At 45.4% G+C, this 18,113-nt stretch overlaps 1 protein-coding gene across 7 annotated transcripts in view; it reads right to left on the reverse strand.

Annotated features, from left to right (window-relative positions):
* NF1 (neurofibromin 1) overlaps positions 1-17,579 on the reverse strand; it is a 273,622-nt gene extending 256,043 nt beyond the window's left edge. For 4 of the 7 annotated variants that reach the window (XM_059877699.1, XM_059877700.1, XM_059877701.1 and 1 more), the window contains exon 1: positions 1,182-1,575. In XM_059877699.1, coding sequence (XP_059733682.1) covers positions 1,182-1,241 — 60 coding nt within the window. In that variant the 5' untranslated portion in view covers positions 1,242-1,575. Of the gene's footprint in view, positions 1-1,181; positions 1,626-15,441; positions 15,596-15,746 lie in introns of those variants that run through there. The other 3 variants (NM_001372007.1, NM_001122728.2, XM_059877703.1) reach the window with 2 other exon arrangements.
* Positions 17,580-18,113: the final 534 nt, after the last annotated feature.

Consider the following 18,113-nt stretch of genomic DNA (forward strand, 5'->3'; position numbering starts at 1 on the left):
AACTACTAAACAGCAACACAAAGTTAAACTAAATCCTACTGACAAAAGGCTCCGGGTGGATTCATTCTGATCAGCCCCAGGAGTCTGTGGCTCAGGCAATAAAAAGGGACCTCCTCAAGCTAGGTAACTTTTTTCCTCCATCTCAGATATTCTCAATGCAAGTTCTCTTGTCAACTAAGAGGTGCGAGTTAAAAAAAGAAAAAACAACGACAACAGAACACTAGCAGAATTAACGGCTTCGGGGCCACTTCCCAGCTGGCTTTGCTGTTGTCAGTGGTTCTGATGCAGGTTCCCACTTTCCTTTCACTCTGCTCCCCCTTAATCCTCAAGATTCCCACTCCAGAAAGCAATATTCACATTCTCAGACTGCTGGGCAAGACATAAAAGGGGAAACTGCAACTACCAAGGAAGGGGGAAAAAAAAAGGAAAAATATTTCAGAAGCAGGAGGGAACCAGAACCATGGTTTCCACTGCAAAGGGCAATGTAAAAGCCAGTCTGGTCTTATCAGGATATGGGGGGCGGTTGGTGGGGGGACACTCGTGTGGGGCATCAAAAAGATGTGCAGTGTGTGCAGTTGGAGCTCTCCGGGCGGGCTGAGACGATGGAGCAGAAAGTAAGAAAACCTGTGTTTCCCTGCTTTCTTCTACTCTTCCCCCTCCAAGAGAGGAAGCAGAAGAAACTGGGGGAGGGGCGGGATGTTATCTTTCTCCTATTGGGGGTACACAAGAAGGGCCTTGGGGTTCGTTCAGTTACTCACTCCCGTTTAGGAGGTCCACTGAGGGAAGAGGAAACCCCTAAATGTTACCCACCTCCGTTCACAAATAAAAAAGTAAGGCGGGGGGGAGATGATTAAATCCAGATGGAGAGCCCCTGAAAGCGCCCCCAGGTCACTCATCCCTATTAGCAAGCGGAAGGGCTGGGATAAAGGGGATGGAGGGTCGGAGGGGTGGTCAGGAAAAAGGCCCCACCCCCCGACTGAGGAGGGAGAGGGGCGCCCAAGACACCAGCCGTCCCCTCCCTTGTCCGCACCTCCCCCCTAGGCCACCCCCTCTTATCCCCCCAAGCCTTTCCTCCAGAGCCCGAGGCAGCTGCGGGGGAGGCGGCCGCTCCTTCCTCCCCTCACCCACTCGGTCCCCACCCCCACTCCGCTCCCACCTCCCGCCCGCCCCGGGCCCGTTACCTGCTCGTCGAAGCGGCTGACCACGGCCTGGACCCATTCCACCGGCCTGTGCGCGGCCATGTCCTCCCCGCAGCCGGGGGGCGGCGGAGGGACCAGGCGGCCGGCGCCCAGGGCCGGGAAGAGGGCAGGGAGCGGGGGCTGAGGTGAAGGAAGAGGCGAGGAGAGGGTCTGAGGAGTGCAGGCTCCGAACGTTCCCACGGGGGTGGGGATGGGTGGCCTGTGCCCGGTCGGGAGGGGGAGAGGGGAAGGGGGCGTTGGCGAGGAGGCTGGGGGAAGGGGGGCGGGGGAGGGGGGCCCGGGGAGGGGAGGGGGCCTCCTGGTCGCTCTCCCCACTAGCGCCGTCTCCCCACAGCCATCACAGTCCGAGACGCCGCCATGACACCCCACCGGAAGTGGGATCCTTTCCACGGCCCGGGGAGAGGGAGAGCGAGCGAGCTCGAGATTGAGAGCGCGGCTGGGAAAGGGGAGGGGGAAGCGAGAGGGAAGGGGGCCTGCGGCGCATGCGCCCGCGCCGGCCGGTTTCATTAATGAAAAAGTGAGTCCTCCTGGAGGTGACGTCACCTAACTCCTCCGGGCCCGGAGGCGCGCGTCCCTCATCGCCTCCGGGCTCACCTCGGCTCGGGCTCTAGTTGCAGCCGGCCAGAGTCCGAGCCCACCCGGGAGCATCCGCTCCCATCTCACCACCGCCCTCAGCTCCCGGTCCCCCGCCGGCCTCCGAGTTTGGATTGCTCCCGGATTGGAAGTTAGGGCGCCCTGGGGCTAGCATTTCTCCCTGCACGCAGATCTTTGCCGCTGTTTTCTGGGGAGCTGTGCTTTGCCTTAAGTCCTCGCAAAAAATAAGGCACATAACCTCAGGTTTCCAGGTCCTCCGTAGCTACTATAGCCTGCTGAGTAACAGGAAAAAGTAAGGCCAAGGGAGATTAGGTAGATGTTGTTGTTTTTTAAACGTCCTCTTAAATCCCAGTGGTAGACCCAGTGGCAGTCAAAGTACTCAGACTCCGGAATCCCAGTCTACACTTCCTCTGCTGAACTGATGGGCACCCAAGTTAAAACTTTTGCGCATTTGATAATAGAAAGATTTAGTTTTCCACTATCCTCAAAAAAACCTTTAAGGGCTTGGCATACATTATTAATTGAACACATTTATCATCTTATTTAACTCTTTCAGCTAGCCTTTCCAATAGCTCTCATAACTCTCATGAGGCTGGGTCGCAAGAGGTTGGTGATATGCCTTAAGTCATAGAGTTGGTTGGTGGGTGGCAGTCAGAATGCAAACCCAGGTGCTTTCACCCCAAAGACAATAGAGACAGATTATGGCAGAGTCGGACACGATTGAAGTGACTTAGCATGGCTCTTCTGAAACAAAGGCCTTCCCTGTGCCCCCAGTACCAGAGTTGAAATGATTTCGTGTGGAATTGGGTCATGATAGTTTTCCAGGTAGACGATTACATCCAAAACGATGGGTGATCTATCCATATCTGACATGAACTTCAGAGTGAGTTATTTTTTAATTCATCTTCCTAAATACACTTTACTTAGGCTAATGTTAAAGTGAGTTTACACATTCTGGAGCACATCCTGATTAAGAGCCAGTGAGGCCACACAACAGGATACTAACTGGGTGACAAGGTAGAGTGAAATCAGAATTTTACTTTTACCATAGATAACGCACAAAGCCAATAGCACATATACAGAGAGATACATCTGTGAGAGAAATTTCCAATTTCTGCCGGCTGGTGACTGTCCAAAATACATATTAAGTTAATTAATGTTTCATTCCAATAGAACAAGAGGACAGGGTCTGGATGGTTCTTTTGTCCATTCTTTAAGAATACAGCATGAATACTGACTTAATTTATTTTAGATGATGTCAGAAATGATGCTGACAATGTGGACAAAAATGATCAATATTAACAATGTCCATCTATGGGTTCCTCAATTAGGACCCTGGAGAAAGCTCTTGCTTATACTCCCAAGAGCTATCTCAGTGCCTCCATATCAGTGCCAAACTTCCAGACCCACAGTCTATTTTTCCTTTTCTCATTTGTTGTTGTGTTTAGTCGCTAAGTCATGTCCTACTCTTGTGACCCCATGGGCTGTAACCCACCAGGCTTTTCTGACCATGAAATTTTCCAGGCAAGAATTCTGGAATGGGTTGCCATTTCCTTCTCCAGGGCATCTTCCCAGCCTGGGGATAGAACCCATGTCTGCTGTACTGGCAGGTGGATTCTTTACCACTGAGCCACCAGGGAAGCCTCCTTTTTTCATACTTCCTCTGAAAGTCCCTAATTACTTTCCTGTTGGCATGGCTTTTTGCCTGAGCATTACTCTCATCTTTGCTAGACTGGGTATAAGTGCCCAACCTCTTGACTACCTTGGTCTCTGTGACATTCCATTGCTAAGATCCCTCTATATTTCCCTTTCCTCTTCTTTGGTTCCCCTAACTCCCCATTCCTCTCTAATTCTATAGTGAGACACCCAAACTTCAGACCTTTGCCCTCTGCTCATTTTGCTTTACGGGCTCCAGCCAGCATGTCACTGGGCTTAGTCACTCAGTTGTGTCTTTGCAACCCCATGGATTGTATCCCACCAGGCTCCTCTGTCCATGGGGATTCTCCAGGCAAGAATACTGAAGTGGGTTGCAATGCCCTTCTCCAGAGTATGTCATTAATTTATCCGAGTCAACACTGGTTATCCTGGTGCCTCCCATGAGGGCCAAACCACTCATTACACTTGGAGGTGTAGACTAAAAAACTTCCTCTCCAATCAAATTCATTCAGTGCCACTGAACCAATATTAAGTGTCCAAATGTCTACTATATGTACCATGCATAGTATAGTAGGAACTCTAAACAAAAATGCCAAAGAAGGTCATACACAGATACTGTGGTGAACTATAGAGGCACCTCCCCTTCTGTAAAGGAGCAGCAGTCACTCCACTCCAGTCAATCCCTGCCCTGCAACAATGTTGACACAGTGTTGCTAGATCTTCTGGTTACTCAAGAGAAACCAGAGTTCTGAATTTACATATTAACTCTTCCAATTTGTACATAGGGCCAGCCAATTCACTTTTTTAAAAACACTGTGCAGTCAAAATACCTCTGCGTTCTGAATTAAGCCCACGGGGCACCAGTTTGACTAGCTCTGGTCTAGTAGGAAGACATGGGCTTCAGAGCCGAATAGAATTAGATGTGTGTCCTAACATCCCCTATTCTGTACTGTTCTACACAAGAGGCTTTTAGGAGAACTAGTGTTTGGTATGGTTTTAAATGCATCTCTTTGAATCATGCTGTTTTTCACTCAGGCAACAATCTGATTTTTTTCTTCCAACTCTTCAAGAGGAGCCTTCCCCCAATTTCTTCCCTCTCCCCCACCTCCAGCAGGCCAAGGAGCAAGCAACTTCTTAGGACCCAGGCGCCCATTTCCCCAGCTGCTGGTGGCCAACAGCTCTCAACGGAATCCCTTTCCAGAAACTGCCCTCACAAGAGAGCTACCTGGAGCAGACAGCCTGCACAAATGACTGGGAGATGCAACCTCATGGTAGAACCACCCAGGGCCCTTCCCACTCCAGAGTTCCCTTAAAGGATCAGCAACCAAGGGGTCAGCTGAGGCCTTGTCTGTGACTGCATTTAGTCCAGCTTCTCTTTCTGCTGAATCCTACCCTTTCCACTCCTGTATGGTTTTCATCCTAAGGTTTTTACGTAGAGTCCTGCTTGCAAGTCTCCATATCAGAGTGGGTTTTCCAGAGAATCTGAACTAAACCCAAAGAGTCCCTTGAGTGTGGTCTGATCCAGTGGGGCTGAATTGCCCGCTGGTGAGCTGGCAGTAGGGCCTCAGGTGAAGCCCCAGTAGACCCTGGTACAACTGTTAAAGCCCTCAGCAGCTGTGATAGGATGGGGGTATGGAGCGTATTGATAATGTTAGTGTGAGAATGCACCGGTAGATGTAATCTCTCAGGCATCTTTAAAATCTGGGGAAAAGAGCAGTTTAAGAACTATGGGATTGGGTAGCTATTGATAGAGTAAATCTTTGCCTCAGGAAAAGACAATCCAAAGTTGAAGGTGATTAATCACCAACTAAAGGCTAAGGATGAAAACTAGAGTACTTCCTTAGCAGCATATAAATGAGATGGGGGAGAGGGAGGAGGCAGAAAAAGCTCAGAATCAGGCCCAGAACCGAATTATCAGAGTAGAACTACCAAAAAATTGAATTCTCAGCTCTGCCAAGTCTGCAGTGGCAACGACAGGGCTGCAGTGGGGAAGAAGAAGGATCCTGACACTTCAGACAGAATATCTGGGTCAATGCACTTAAAAACTTTACAACCCCACATCACCCTAAACACTGTGGGTTTGTCAAAATGCCCCACCCCACCTTGCTTGAAAATGAAGTATCTAGGAGACTTTCCTGGTGGTCCAGTGGCTAAGACTCTGAGCTTCCAATGCAGGGGGCCCAGGTTCGATCCCTGGTGAGGGAGCTAGATCCCACATGCCTCAACTAAGACCCAGTGCAGTCAAATAAATATATTTTTAAAGAAAAGATAATGAAGTATCTACCTTGCAGAGCAACACATATCCTCCTCAGGATCTATCTGTACTTTTCCTCTGGTCTACCAGACCAATAACTAAAGTCACAAGATAATCTGAGTGAGAAAATGCTGGAGCTGCCAAAGGAGGAAAGGTACTATTCATTCTGAAAGAGCTAAAGGACCTAGCTAGCATATATATACTTGCAGAAGCTGGGAGTATATATATATATAGGGTCAGGTCCCCAGGGTGCTAACTGGGGAAGGGAGGAGGAAGAGGAGGGCATAAGGCCAGACAAAGCAGAGTTTACTGATATGAGCATCTTCCTGTTCTACAGTATTTTCATCCTGGCAAGAACCTCAGGAGCTAGTGCTAAAGATTGCTAGGATAGCTCTAGGGAGCTTGGAGAAATCAATGGTCCACATTAGGTGAAATACTGACAGAAAGACTAGAGTTTTTGTCTGCAAAGGCTACTGTCTGCAAGGCAGACAGTAGAAGGAGAGAGCAAAAGACACAGGGAAGTGGCCATGCTAGAGGGGATAGACTATGTGGTGGTGGTGGTTTAGTTGCTAAGTTGTGTCCAACTCTTGCGACCCCATGGACTATAGCCCGCAAGGCTTCTCTGTCCATGGGATTTCCCAGGCAAGAATACTGGAGTGGGTTACCATTTCCTCCTCCAGGGGATCTTCCCAACCTAGGGATAGAACCCACAGCTCCTGCATAGCAGGCGGATTCTTTACCACTGAGCCACCAGGGATTCCCGATATACTATGTACATCATACCAACTGACTACATGCTGCCACTAAGCACAAGGAACCAGGAACCCTCTGGGGGAAAGGACTCGGCCTTACTGGTATACTCTTCTCTACAGGTCTGTGTTGATGACAGAAGATACTGTTACAGAGCTGGGCTCCCTCATAGCAATGGGCCTAATAAGACCTTGAAGAAAGAGAGACCAAGTGGCAATGTTTAACCAGTAGAAATTAAGTGCCATTGTTAAGAGAGGTGAGATTAGCGTGGCAACCAGAGGGGCATGACCTACAGACAGCTATGGAGAGAGTTAACAGAACACTGTGTACTTAGAGGAAATGAGGGCACCAGGGTTCATTGTGTATACCTTTTATTTTTTTTTAATTCAAGTACTAGTGGTAAAGAATCCACCTGCCAATGCAGGAGACATAAGAGATGTGGGTTCAGTCCCTGAATGGGGAAGATCCCCTGGAGGAGGGTATGGCAACCTACTCCAGTTTTCCTGCCTGGAGAATCCCATGGACAGAGGAGTCTGGTGAACTACAGTCCATAGGGTTAGAGTCAGACACGACTGAAGTGACTTAGCATGCATGCACAGTTTATTTACAACATTGTGTTAATTTCAGATGTACAGCAATGTGATTTGGTTATATTTTTTTTTCAGATTATTTTCCATTATGGGCTATATTAAGATATTGAATATTGTTCACTGTATTATTCAATAAAAGCTTGTTGCTTATCTATTTTATATAAAATGGTGTGTATCTGTTAATCTCATGCTCCTGATATACCCCCCTTCCACTTTGGTAATCATAAACGTGTTTTTTATGTCTGTGAATTTGTTTCTCTTTTGTAAGTAGATTCATTTGCATTATTTTTATGATATATAATATTTGTCTTTCTCTAACTTACTTCACTTAGTATGATGTTCTCCAGGTCCATCCATTCTGCTGCAAATGGCAATATTCCATTCTTTTTTATGGCTTAGTAGTATTCCATTATATATGTCTGTATGTGTATATATATCACATCTTTATCCACTCATCTCAGTGGATATTTAGGTTGCTTCCATGTCTTGGCTATTGTGAATAGTGCTTCTATGAACATTGGGGTGCATGTATCTTTTCAAGTTTTCATCTTTTCTGGATATATGCCTAGGAGTGGGATTGCTGGGTCATATGGTAGCTCTATTTTTAGTTTTTTAAGGAACCTCCATAATGTTTCTCCTAGTGGCTGCACCAATTCTGTGTACACCTTTTAAAACTCAAGGATGAATGAGGAGAAGTCTGAGGGACGCTGTCCCCATAAAAATTCACAATCTTCTGCATAGTTTCTGGACCTCAGCCAGTGTTCAGATACAGAACCTAACGACTAAAGAAGGCTGGATTTCCAGTAAGTGCATATAATAACAAGTCCTTTGGTCCTTCCTGAATGTATAATTAGGATAGATATACTTGGTAGCTGGCAGAAGCCCCACCTTAGTTCCTCGGCCTGTGGGATGAGTGGTTATAGTGGGGAAGGTCAAGTGGAAGCTTCTGAAACTGCCCCCCCACCAACCTAGCCAGGATTCTAAATTAAAAAAATAAAAATAAAAAAACCTGCCTCCCCTGGGGGAATTACAGAAATTAGGGTATAATTGCAGAGTAGCCGCAATGGCAGACATGGAGACTGTGCGTGGGCCTGACAGCATGGGCTCCGGCTCCAAGGCTGATTGGGCTCCTGATGCTACCACGTGCCCAACCTGCCAGCAACAGAGACCAAAGCTGAGTCCCCTCTACAGCATCATCCCTCAAAGGAAACCACCAGCCAGGTGATGGCAAATTGACCTCTTCCAACCTAGAGGTAATAGTCATTTATCTTGACTGGAGTAGGTACACATCCTGGGTATGGGTTTGCTTTTCCTACCCTCAGGTTGGTTAGTTGGTTTGTTTCTTTGTTTTTAGCCCACATCACTGTTTGAGGGTCTACAGAATATTTGATCCATTGACACAAGATCCTAGGTAACCTAGTACTGGACCAAAGAAACCTCCTTACAATAAAAGAGGTGTGTACAGCAGCAGATTCATGATCGTATACCTATTGGTCCTATAACATACCGCATCACCCAGAAACTGCCACTCTAGGAATGTCTGTCTGAAGACACACCTGAGGCCCAGATTAGAGATGATACCCTGAGAGGAGGGGGCACCATCCTCTAGGACAAATAACATGCCCTAGTCAAAGACCACTATGTACTGCTATGCCCCCAGTAGGTAGGATTCACAGATCTGAGAGCTGAGGGGTAGAAGGAGGGGCCCTGCTCCACATCAACCCCAGTGGTCCATTTGGGGAGTGTCTGTTTCCCATCCTCACAACTCTGGGTTCTGTAGGACTAGAGATCCTTGTTTCCAAAGGGGGAACTCTTCCACCAGGGGACACAGCAATAGTCCTATTAAGCTTCAAGCTATGACTGCCTTCCAGTCACTTTGGGGTGCTTGCACTAAGACACTAGCAGGCAAGAAAAGAAGTCACCATCTTGGTAGAGATAAGTGACCCTGATCATCAGGAAGTTGTAGAGATGCTATTAGGTAACAGGGGGCAGAATAGAAGATGTCTGGAGATTTCCCTGGTGGTCCAGTGGTTAGGAATCTGCCTTGCAAATGCAGGTGACCTATGTTCCATTCCTGGTCAGGGAACCAAGATCCCACATGTTATGGAGCAACTAAACCCACCCACCACAACTACTCAGCCTGCAAATCACAACTAGAGAGCCTATGCACTGCAACAAAAAATGTCACATGATGCAATGAAGACCCAACACAGCCAAATAAAGAAATAGATATTTTAAAAAAGAATATGTCTGGCAATCTACAAGGACATCTCTTGGTACTCCCTTGTTCAATTATGACGGTAAATGGACAACTACAGCAGCCACATCTGAAAATGATGTGGTGACTAGAGGCTCAGATCCTCTCAGGGATGTGTGTTTGGGTCATCCTACCATAGAAGCCGCTGAGAGTAGCATAGATGCTACCTTAGGGTCAGGGAACTCTAGAAAGGCAAGGAAATGGAGATGATCAGTGCAGTCTTAAGATCAGTGACAGTGGTGAGGGCTATAATGTATCCTACCAACTATACTCTTATTAACTTCTCCTTGGAAAGGAGACCAACCAAAAGCTGTAGGAAATAGTCCCAGAGTTTATATGAAAAAAGTGGATTTGAACAGTAGAAGGCTTTGACGACAGGGAACACCACTGTGTCCACTTCAAGACTGAAGCCCTCATTCTGCACCCCCACCCCTCCTGCTGGGAGGATTAGTAGCTGGCTGTTGCCTGTCTGAGACACTTTCAAGAAATTACCATTGATTGAAAACAACTGCCTTGTCCAAGGTCATATCCACTTCCCATGAAAACCCACTTCCAACCTAGGGGGACCCCCAACTTCTTCAAGCAGCTAAAGGCCTGGCCCTCAAGGACTCTGCCTCAAGGTGGGACTACTCTGATGGGCCTTCTCAACTGCAAAGCTCCTTGTGGAATTGGCCAAATCCTTTGTTGCAATTATGTCCTAGTTTAACTTCCCCTTTTTGCCAATCCTACTTTCTTGTTCCCAAAATGGATTAATCCTGAAGGCACTTCACAATGAACTTCCTGTCTACAAATCTCCATCTCAAAGTCAGTTTCTACCTGAGATATCCAAATTCAAATGACAGCACTACTCACTAACTACCTGACTGGCAAGTTAATTCGTCACTCTAAGCCTCACTTTCCACGTCTATCAATTCAGTTTAGTCGCTCAGTCACATCTGACTCTTTGCGACCCCATGGACTGCAGTACACCAGGCTTCCCTGTCTATCACCAACTCCTGGAGCTTGCTCAAACTCATGTCCATTGAGTCGGTAATGTCATCCAACCATCTCATCTTCTGTTGTCCCCTTCTCCTCCCACCTTCAATCTTTCCCATCATCAGGGTCTATTTTAGTGACTCAGTTCTTCGCATCAGGTGGACAAAGTATTAGAGTTCCAGCTTCAGCAACATCTATTCATGGGATGATAATAAAAGTACCTGGTTGGTGGTGCTCGTGGTAAAGAACCACCCCCACCTGCCAATGCAGGAGATTCAAGAGATGTGGGTTTGATCCCTGGGTCAGGAATATCCCCTGGAGTAGGAAATGGCAACCAACTCCAATATTCTTGCCTGGGAAATTCCGTAGCCAGAGGAGCCTGGCAGGTTACAGTCCATGGGGTCACAAGAAGTTGGACACAACTTAGCACACACACAATGTTTCATAGGCTATTGTGAGAGTTAAATGAAATAATACTAATAAAGGGCTTGGCACAGTGCCTGGCATCCAGTAGGTATTTCCCAGTTGGGTAAAAGAACACCCAAAAAGCTGGAATAAAAAAGATCCAGTTTGACTCCAAAAACTAAAAAGAAAATAGCACTAGAAAGAGAGGAGGCAATGAGAGGGGAGTTTACATGTGTGTTAGCAGAGGTTCAGGGAGCATTTTGGTGGAGAGAAATACAGCACACACTGCCAGTTGCCTAGCCATCATTCTTTCCTTTTCCCCTCAGTTATGTTCTTAGGAACATAAGGAATATGTGTCCACTTTAAAAACAAACAAAAATCCTTGCCTTCCCAGACTCTCTTTCTACTAAAGATGGCCAACTGACCCAGTACTCCCAATGAGATATAAATAGGACTCTAAGAGGTAGAGTTTCCAAAAAAATTTTGGAATTATTTTCCTGAAACAAGAAGATAGACTCAGCTGGCATGCATGAAGCCTTTTTATTCTTCTTCTTTCTGCAGTGAACACAGATTCAAAGTAGGTATTCAAATACCTACTTGGGGTGAAGTAGCCATTTTGCTAAAGACTAAAGGTAAGTGGGGTCCCTGACAATTTCTCAAGCAGTGATACTGACCCTGAACTGCCTACTCCTGAAGTTCTGGTAACATAAGGAAAACGAAACCTTCATTTAGTTATGCTGGTGTGTACAGGTGTCGTTAGTTAGTTAAGTTGCTCAGTCGTGTCTGACTCTTTGTGACCCCGTGGACTGTAGCCCACCAGGCTCCTCCGCCCATGGGATTCTCCAAGCAAGAATACTGGATGGGTTGCTATTTCCTTCTCCAGGGGATCTTCCCGACCCAGGGATCAAACCCAGGTCTCCCACGTTGCAGGCAGACTCGTTAACCTCTGAGCCACCAAGGAAGCCCCACAGGTGTCATTACCTGTAGCTGAATGCCACCCCAGTTGACACCAGTGGGTATTAAGAAATGAAAAGAGAGAGGACATTAGCAGCTGCTGTTTAGAGATCTAGGGGAACAGAGAGGTGACTCTCTCAAGTGTTACCATGAATTATAAATTGAAGAATGCACCTTTCATTTTTGGTTGCTGCGTTCTTTTTCTGAATGCAATACCACCCTAAAGCTGGGCCACATGAAGCCTAGGATTTATTTATTTATCGATCAATAAATATGCCATCAGAGTAGCAGTAGTATCGTTAGAACTATTAATAGGAACAGCAGGGGCTGGGGAAGAGCCTGCAGAGGGAAACAAGAAATAGAAATCGACTCTATCATGACTTCACTCTTTATATCTGGACCTGAAATAATTTTTTTTTCTGTCTACCTTTGAAAACTCATCTGGGCCAGACAAAGACAAATCCTGTATGGTATCACTTACATGTGGAACCTAAAAAATAGTCAAACTCATAGAAACAGAGAGGAAAATGATGGTTGCCAATGGCTGGCGAGTTGGGGAAGTAGGGAGATGGTGGTTGAAGGGTACAAATCTTCAGTTACAAGATGAATACGTCCTAAGGATATAATGGACAGCATGGTGACATCAATAACACTGTATTGTGGGACTTCCTTTGTGATCCAGTGGCTATGACTCTGTGTTCCCAATGCAGGGGAGCAGACCCAGTACAGCCAAATTAAAATTAAAAAATAATAATACTGTAGTGTATGTTTGAAATTGCTGAGACACTAGATCTTAAACATTCTCCCCAAAAAAAAAAAAAAAAACCAACTGGGGTAATGGATGAGTTAATTAACTTGATTGTGGTAATCATTTCACAGTCTATATGTATCTCAAATCATCACATTGTATACTATAAATATGTTGCAGCCTTACTCGTCAGTTACACCTCAATAAAGCTGGATGGGGTGGAGGAAGCTGGCCTTATCCCCTCATGGCTGAACTTTGCCTGGCCACCCCAGGCCTCACTCCCTGAAGCTTTAAAACACTCATTGCCATCCCATCTTCATCTCAGGGTGTGCTAGGCTTCTGGCTCCTAGCAATACCAAGCCACAGGAGAACAATAATAAATTTGCTCTGAATGATTAATCAAAGGGGAGCAGCTGGAAACAATTAATTACTGGCTAATTGTTATCAATTGTCTAGGTAACAAAAGCTAATATGAATACTCATCCTATACGCGTGTTCTCATCTAGTTATTTAAAGGTGAGTTATAAACCACTGAGAAAGAAATGTTTTTCCGTCAGTCTTTGGTGCTATAGTTGTCTCCCAAACTTTAATGTCAGAGAATTCTGAAATCAAATTCACTTTCACTATCTTTCACTTCTTCATTCATTCATGTCTGTCTATGGCAGCTAAGTGTTAGATAGGACTTGTGATAGATGACTCAAATCTTGCCCTGAAGAAGTGCAGTTACAAGAAAAAAACAGCTCTCTAAACAATTACCCTGCCATTCTGTTATCATAGCATAATAGAAGCTTCCTTTCAAGAAGTGCTTACAATGTGTCAGTTACTCTGCACTTCTATACAATATAAGGCACTTATGTACAGTAACATTTAAAAATTGTATACAGCCTGTGAGGTGACAATTTCTAGCTCCTTTTTACAGGTAAGGAAACAGAAGCTCAGAAGGCAATGGCACCCCACTCTAGTACTCTTGCCTAGAGAATCCCATGGATGGAGGAGCCTGGTAGGCTGCAGTCCATGGGTCGCTAAGAGTCGGACACGACTGAGCGACTTCACGTTCACTTTTCACTTTCATGCATTGGAGAAGGAAATGGCAACCCATTCCAGTGTTCTTGCCTGGAGAATCCCAGGGACGGGGGAGCCTGGTGGGCTTCTGTCTATGGGGTCGCACAGAGTCGGACACGACCAAAGTGACTTAGCAGCAGCAGCAGTAGCAAACAGAAGCTCAAAAGGATGCAGTAATGTATTCAGGGCACTCAGCTAGTGCGTGGTGAATCTGGTAGTTAAATGCAGCCCTGTCTGACTGAGATGCAGGTCCATTCTGTTAACCATCATCCTGTTCACAGAAGAGTTGTTGAAACACTCATCTCTCCATATATTCCATGTCCAGAGGAGTTTGAGAAATGCTATGCACTGTGGCTCCACATTCTCGATTCACAGTGTCATTTTGCTTTATAACATAATAGTTTAGGTCAGTGGTACTCAAACTTTTTTGAAGACATATTCCTATCACTAAAATGATTTAACACTCATGCCCAGTATAGGTTTATTTACTTAAACATTCTATACATATTCTAAACTATCCATTTTATTTAATAATGTATTACTTTTTGTTTTCACTGGCATGTCAGATATTAGCAATATTATTAATGATAGTTAATATATTATAGGGCTTCCCAGGTGGCGCTAGTGGTAAAGAACCCTTCTGCCAGTGCAGGAGACATAAGAGATGCGGGTTTAATCCCTGGGTTGGGAAGATCCTCCAGAGGAGGGCATGACAACCCACTCCAGTATTCTTGCCTGGAGAATCCCCATGGACAGAGGAGCCTAATGGGCTACAGTCCATAGGGTCACAAAGAGTATATATTACGTACAAATATATTATAAAGCTATAAAATATTATTAATAATGTTTATAATAATATTTTTATTGAGAGCATTATGATTGGACTTTATCATTATTTTCAGCATCATGATTTATTGATCTTTTCAAAGTTCTGGTTCTAAAGATCAGTTTATTTTGTTACTTCCTTTTTTAAAGATGTATTTCTTTATTTGTTTATGGCTGTGCTGGGTCTCCATTGCTGTGCGTGTGCCATGCATTGCGGTAAGGAGGAGCTACTCTATAGTTGTGGTGCTTGGGCTACTTGTTGCGGTGGCTTCTCTTGTTGCAGAGCATGGGCTCTAGGTACTCGGGCTCAGTAGTTGTGGCACAAGGGTTTAGTTGCTCCACTGCGTGTGGGAACTTCCCAGATCAGGGATCCAGCCCACGTCTCCTGCATTGGCAGGCAGATTCTTAACCACTGGACCACCATGCAAGTCCATTTTGTTAGTTCTGTAATGGCTACCATAACTGAAAAGTTTCCTCTAATGATATTAGTTTTTCAGCCTCAGTTACTAACTCTGCAAGGATGCTGCTGCTCTTGCAACGCACTTAGTATATTTCCATTTTCCCTGAGTCTAATCAGTTGTTTGTCTAAACTAATAAATGGGTTCAAAATCTACTGAAACATTTCCTTCTTACCTTCAATGGGTAAAATTGTTTTACTTTCAAATTTTAAAAGTGTGCATCTATGAAAATTTTTATGTGTGCACACAAGTTTTTTTCAGGAAAAAGCCATGTAACTATGAAATAAAGAACTATTTTCAAAATGTTGTCTCCAAGGACTTCCCTGATGGTCCAGTGGCTAAGAATCCAGGCTCCCTATGCAGGGGGCCCAGTTTTGATTCCTGGTCAGGGAACTAGATCCTTCATCCTGCAACTAAGAGTTCTATGCTACAACTAAAGATCCTGCATGCTGCAACTAAGACCCGGAGCAGACAAATAAATACATACAAATAAATATTTTTTTAAAATGCCCTTTCCATAGCATGTTTCATTAGGAAAGGAGTTAGTCACTCTCTTCATCATTGTCAGAAAAGACCTTTATCTTGTGTGTGTGTCTGTCTGTTTAAAAAAAAAAAAAAATTTAGAGTATTACTGACAGCCTCTGTCCTTCACAAGAAACCTCCTTATAGCCCTAAGGTACAAAAGATGATTGTTACCCACGTACAAAGACGCACCTTGTCTTGGATCCCAGAAAAGAGTACATTCTGTATCATCTGTGGAAGTCTAAGATAAGGGTTTATCTTCGTTCTATGGAATTCCAAATGTGGGAATAATTTCATATTGGTCAGGTTCTTGGTTGCACACATTCAGAGGCCACCTGCAGTTTACCTGAACAGAAACAGACAGTCCTGAAAGGATATTGATGGGTCACAGAACGGATGGGGAAGCAGAGTGATGGGCCCCAGGAAACAGGCAGGAACCAGTGGGGGTGAGTCAGCAGGAAACCCAGCCAAAGACATGACACAGGAACATTACTCACGGCCACAGGCACCGCTGTGAGTGCTCTCTAAGGGCTCCTGGGTCTGTGCGTCATCACCCCTCCGTAGCATCACTCCCGGCTGGAACATCCCGTTGGCTGAGCCAGAAAGCAGCATAGGGACTATCTGGCCTCTTTGAGCTTCTGCTGCAGGCAGGGCCCTCCTTTCAAAACCTTCAAGACCTTCCAAGGGTGGAATTCCAACTAAATAGAAATGAGACTTAGGTGCTGCATAGGCAGAAGAAAAAAATCACAATTTGGAAATATCCAAGAAAGAACTATTTTCGATCTTCTCATTTTAATTCAGAAACATGGTAGGTTTTTAAAGGACATATTTGAGATCCAGACTATTCAATTTGTCATACGCAATACTTTCGAGGGCAGAATGGGAGAGACTGGGTTAAGTGTGTGGCTTGAGCCTGGGTTTGAAGGCCAGGTTGGCTATTTCCAAGCTGTGTGGCCCTGGGCAAGAAAATCAGCCTCTCTGAGCCTATTCTTATCTATAAGATTGGGTCACTAAAGTACTTGCCTCACAGCGTTGGACTTTGAGGTTTTTGTGAGATAATGTTTGTGAAGATCTTACCAGTGACTAAGACTCCACACTCCCAATGCAGGGAGCCTGGGTTTGATTTCTGGCCAGGGAACTAGATCCCACATGCCGAAGCTAAGGATCCCACATGCCAAAGATCAAAGATACAGCGTGCTGCAATCAAGACCCAGCGCAACCAAATAAGTAAATTAAATAAATAAATATTTAAAAAAAAATAAAGATTGGGCACTGTTAACTCTTACAAAGATGAATGAAAGTGTAAATAAAATGCTCCATTGAACATTAAATTCATCAGGATGCTAAGAAGAAACAGGCCTGGCTCTATTCCATTACCCTGAAACCAGGGAGCACTATGTCTTTTAACACCTTGAAGTGTGCTTCTTTTTTAAAAAGTGTTTTTTTAGGTTGGGCTCCCCAGAACCAAAGCCTGGGGTGAGAAACTGTGTGCACGTGATTTATTAAGGAAGGGCTCCAGGAGAAATCAGTAAAGGAGTGGGTGAAGGGGGAAAAGGAGGAGACCGATGAGGCTGCCATTCGGCCCGGCAATGCTGGGGACTCTGGAATGCAAGTCACACCTGTGTCTCTTCCAACTGAAGGCAAGGCCCTTGCACTCCGCACCTGCGGTCATCAATTAAGGACCACCCCAGGAGGATGAAAACTGCTAGGAACTTCCAAAACCCTGCCCTGGAGGAAAGAGGGGCTTCTGAAGCCTCAGATTAGGTTCCCAAAGAAGAGTCATGGGTGAGGCCATTGTAAACAAAAGCACACTTGAAGCTGGGGAGAAATGACCAAAATGGTAAAAAATATATATGTATATATCTGGGAGGATTTGGGCAGAGACTCAGCATCCTGCCCTCTGTAATGATTCGCTTATTGAGACCCTGAGCCTGGGGGATCCAGCCTGGGGGATCCTCAAAAGGCACTACGGTGAAGAGGGAATCAACAGCCCAGCAGCACAAACCATGAAGGAACATTGTAAGAGGCATTTGATAGTCTTGGAGGACAATAAAGAATTAAGATGTATCTGCAAGTCCTAAACTGCAAATTACTATATATATAGGAGATAAACGGCAAGGTCTTCCTGGGTAGCACAGGGAGCTGTACCCCATATCTTGTAATAAATTACAACAGAAAAGAATCTGAAAAGAATATTTACATAAAACTGAATCACTCTGCTGTATTCCAGAAACTAATACAAGATTGTAAATCAGCTATGCTACACGTGCCTGCTAAGTTGCTTCAGTCCTGTCTGACTCTTTGTGACGCTATGGACTATAGCACACCAGGCTCCTCTGTCCATGAGATTCTCCAGGCAAGAATACTGGAGTGGGTTGCCATACCCTTCTCCAGGGGATCTTCCTGACTCAGGAATTGAACCCAAGTATCCTGCAGCTCCTGCACTGCAGGCAGATTCTTTACCGCTGAGCCACCGGGGAAGCCGAAATCAGCTATACCTCAATTGAAAAAAGGAAAATAAAATTAAGATGACTTCCCACTTCCGACCTTCTGTAGTTACTTTTTGTTAACCCTTTTCTGTTGGGAAGCACCAGCACGTGGTGGTTAAGAGGCGCCCATCAATTAGAGCTACACAGTCTTGGTTTTGAATATAACATCTGGCCTCAGTTTCCTCATCTTTAAAACAGGGATAATGGGGACTTCCCTGCTGGTCCAGTAGCTAAGACTCTGCATTCCCAAAGCAGGGGACCTGGTTCAATCCCAGGTCAGGGAACTAGAGATCACACGCTGCAACTAAGAGCTTGCATACCACAACTAAAAGATGCTGCATAAGACTGAAGATCTGTGTGCCGCAGCGAAGACGC

The sequence above is a fragment of the Bos taurus genome, chromosome 19, assembly GCF_002263795.3.
Source record: "Bos taurus isolate L1 Dominette 01449 registration number 42190680 breed Hereford chromosome 19, ARS-UCD2.0, whole genome shotgun sequence".
Taxonomy (NCBI): domain Eukaryota; kingdom Metazoa; phylum Chordata; class Mammalia; order Artiodactyla; family Bovidae; genus Bos; species Bos taurus.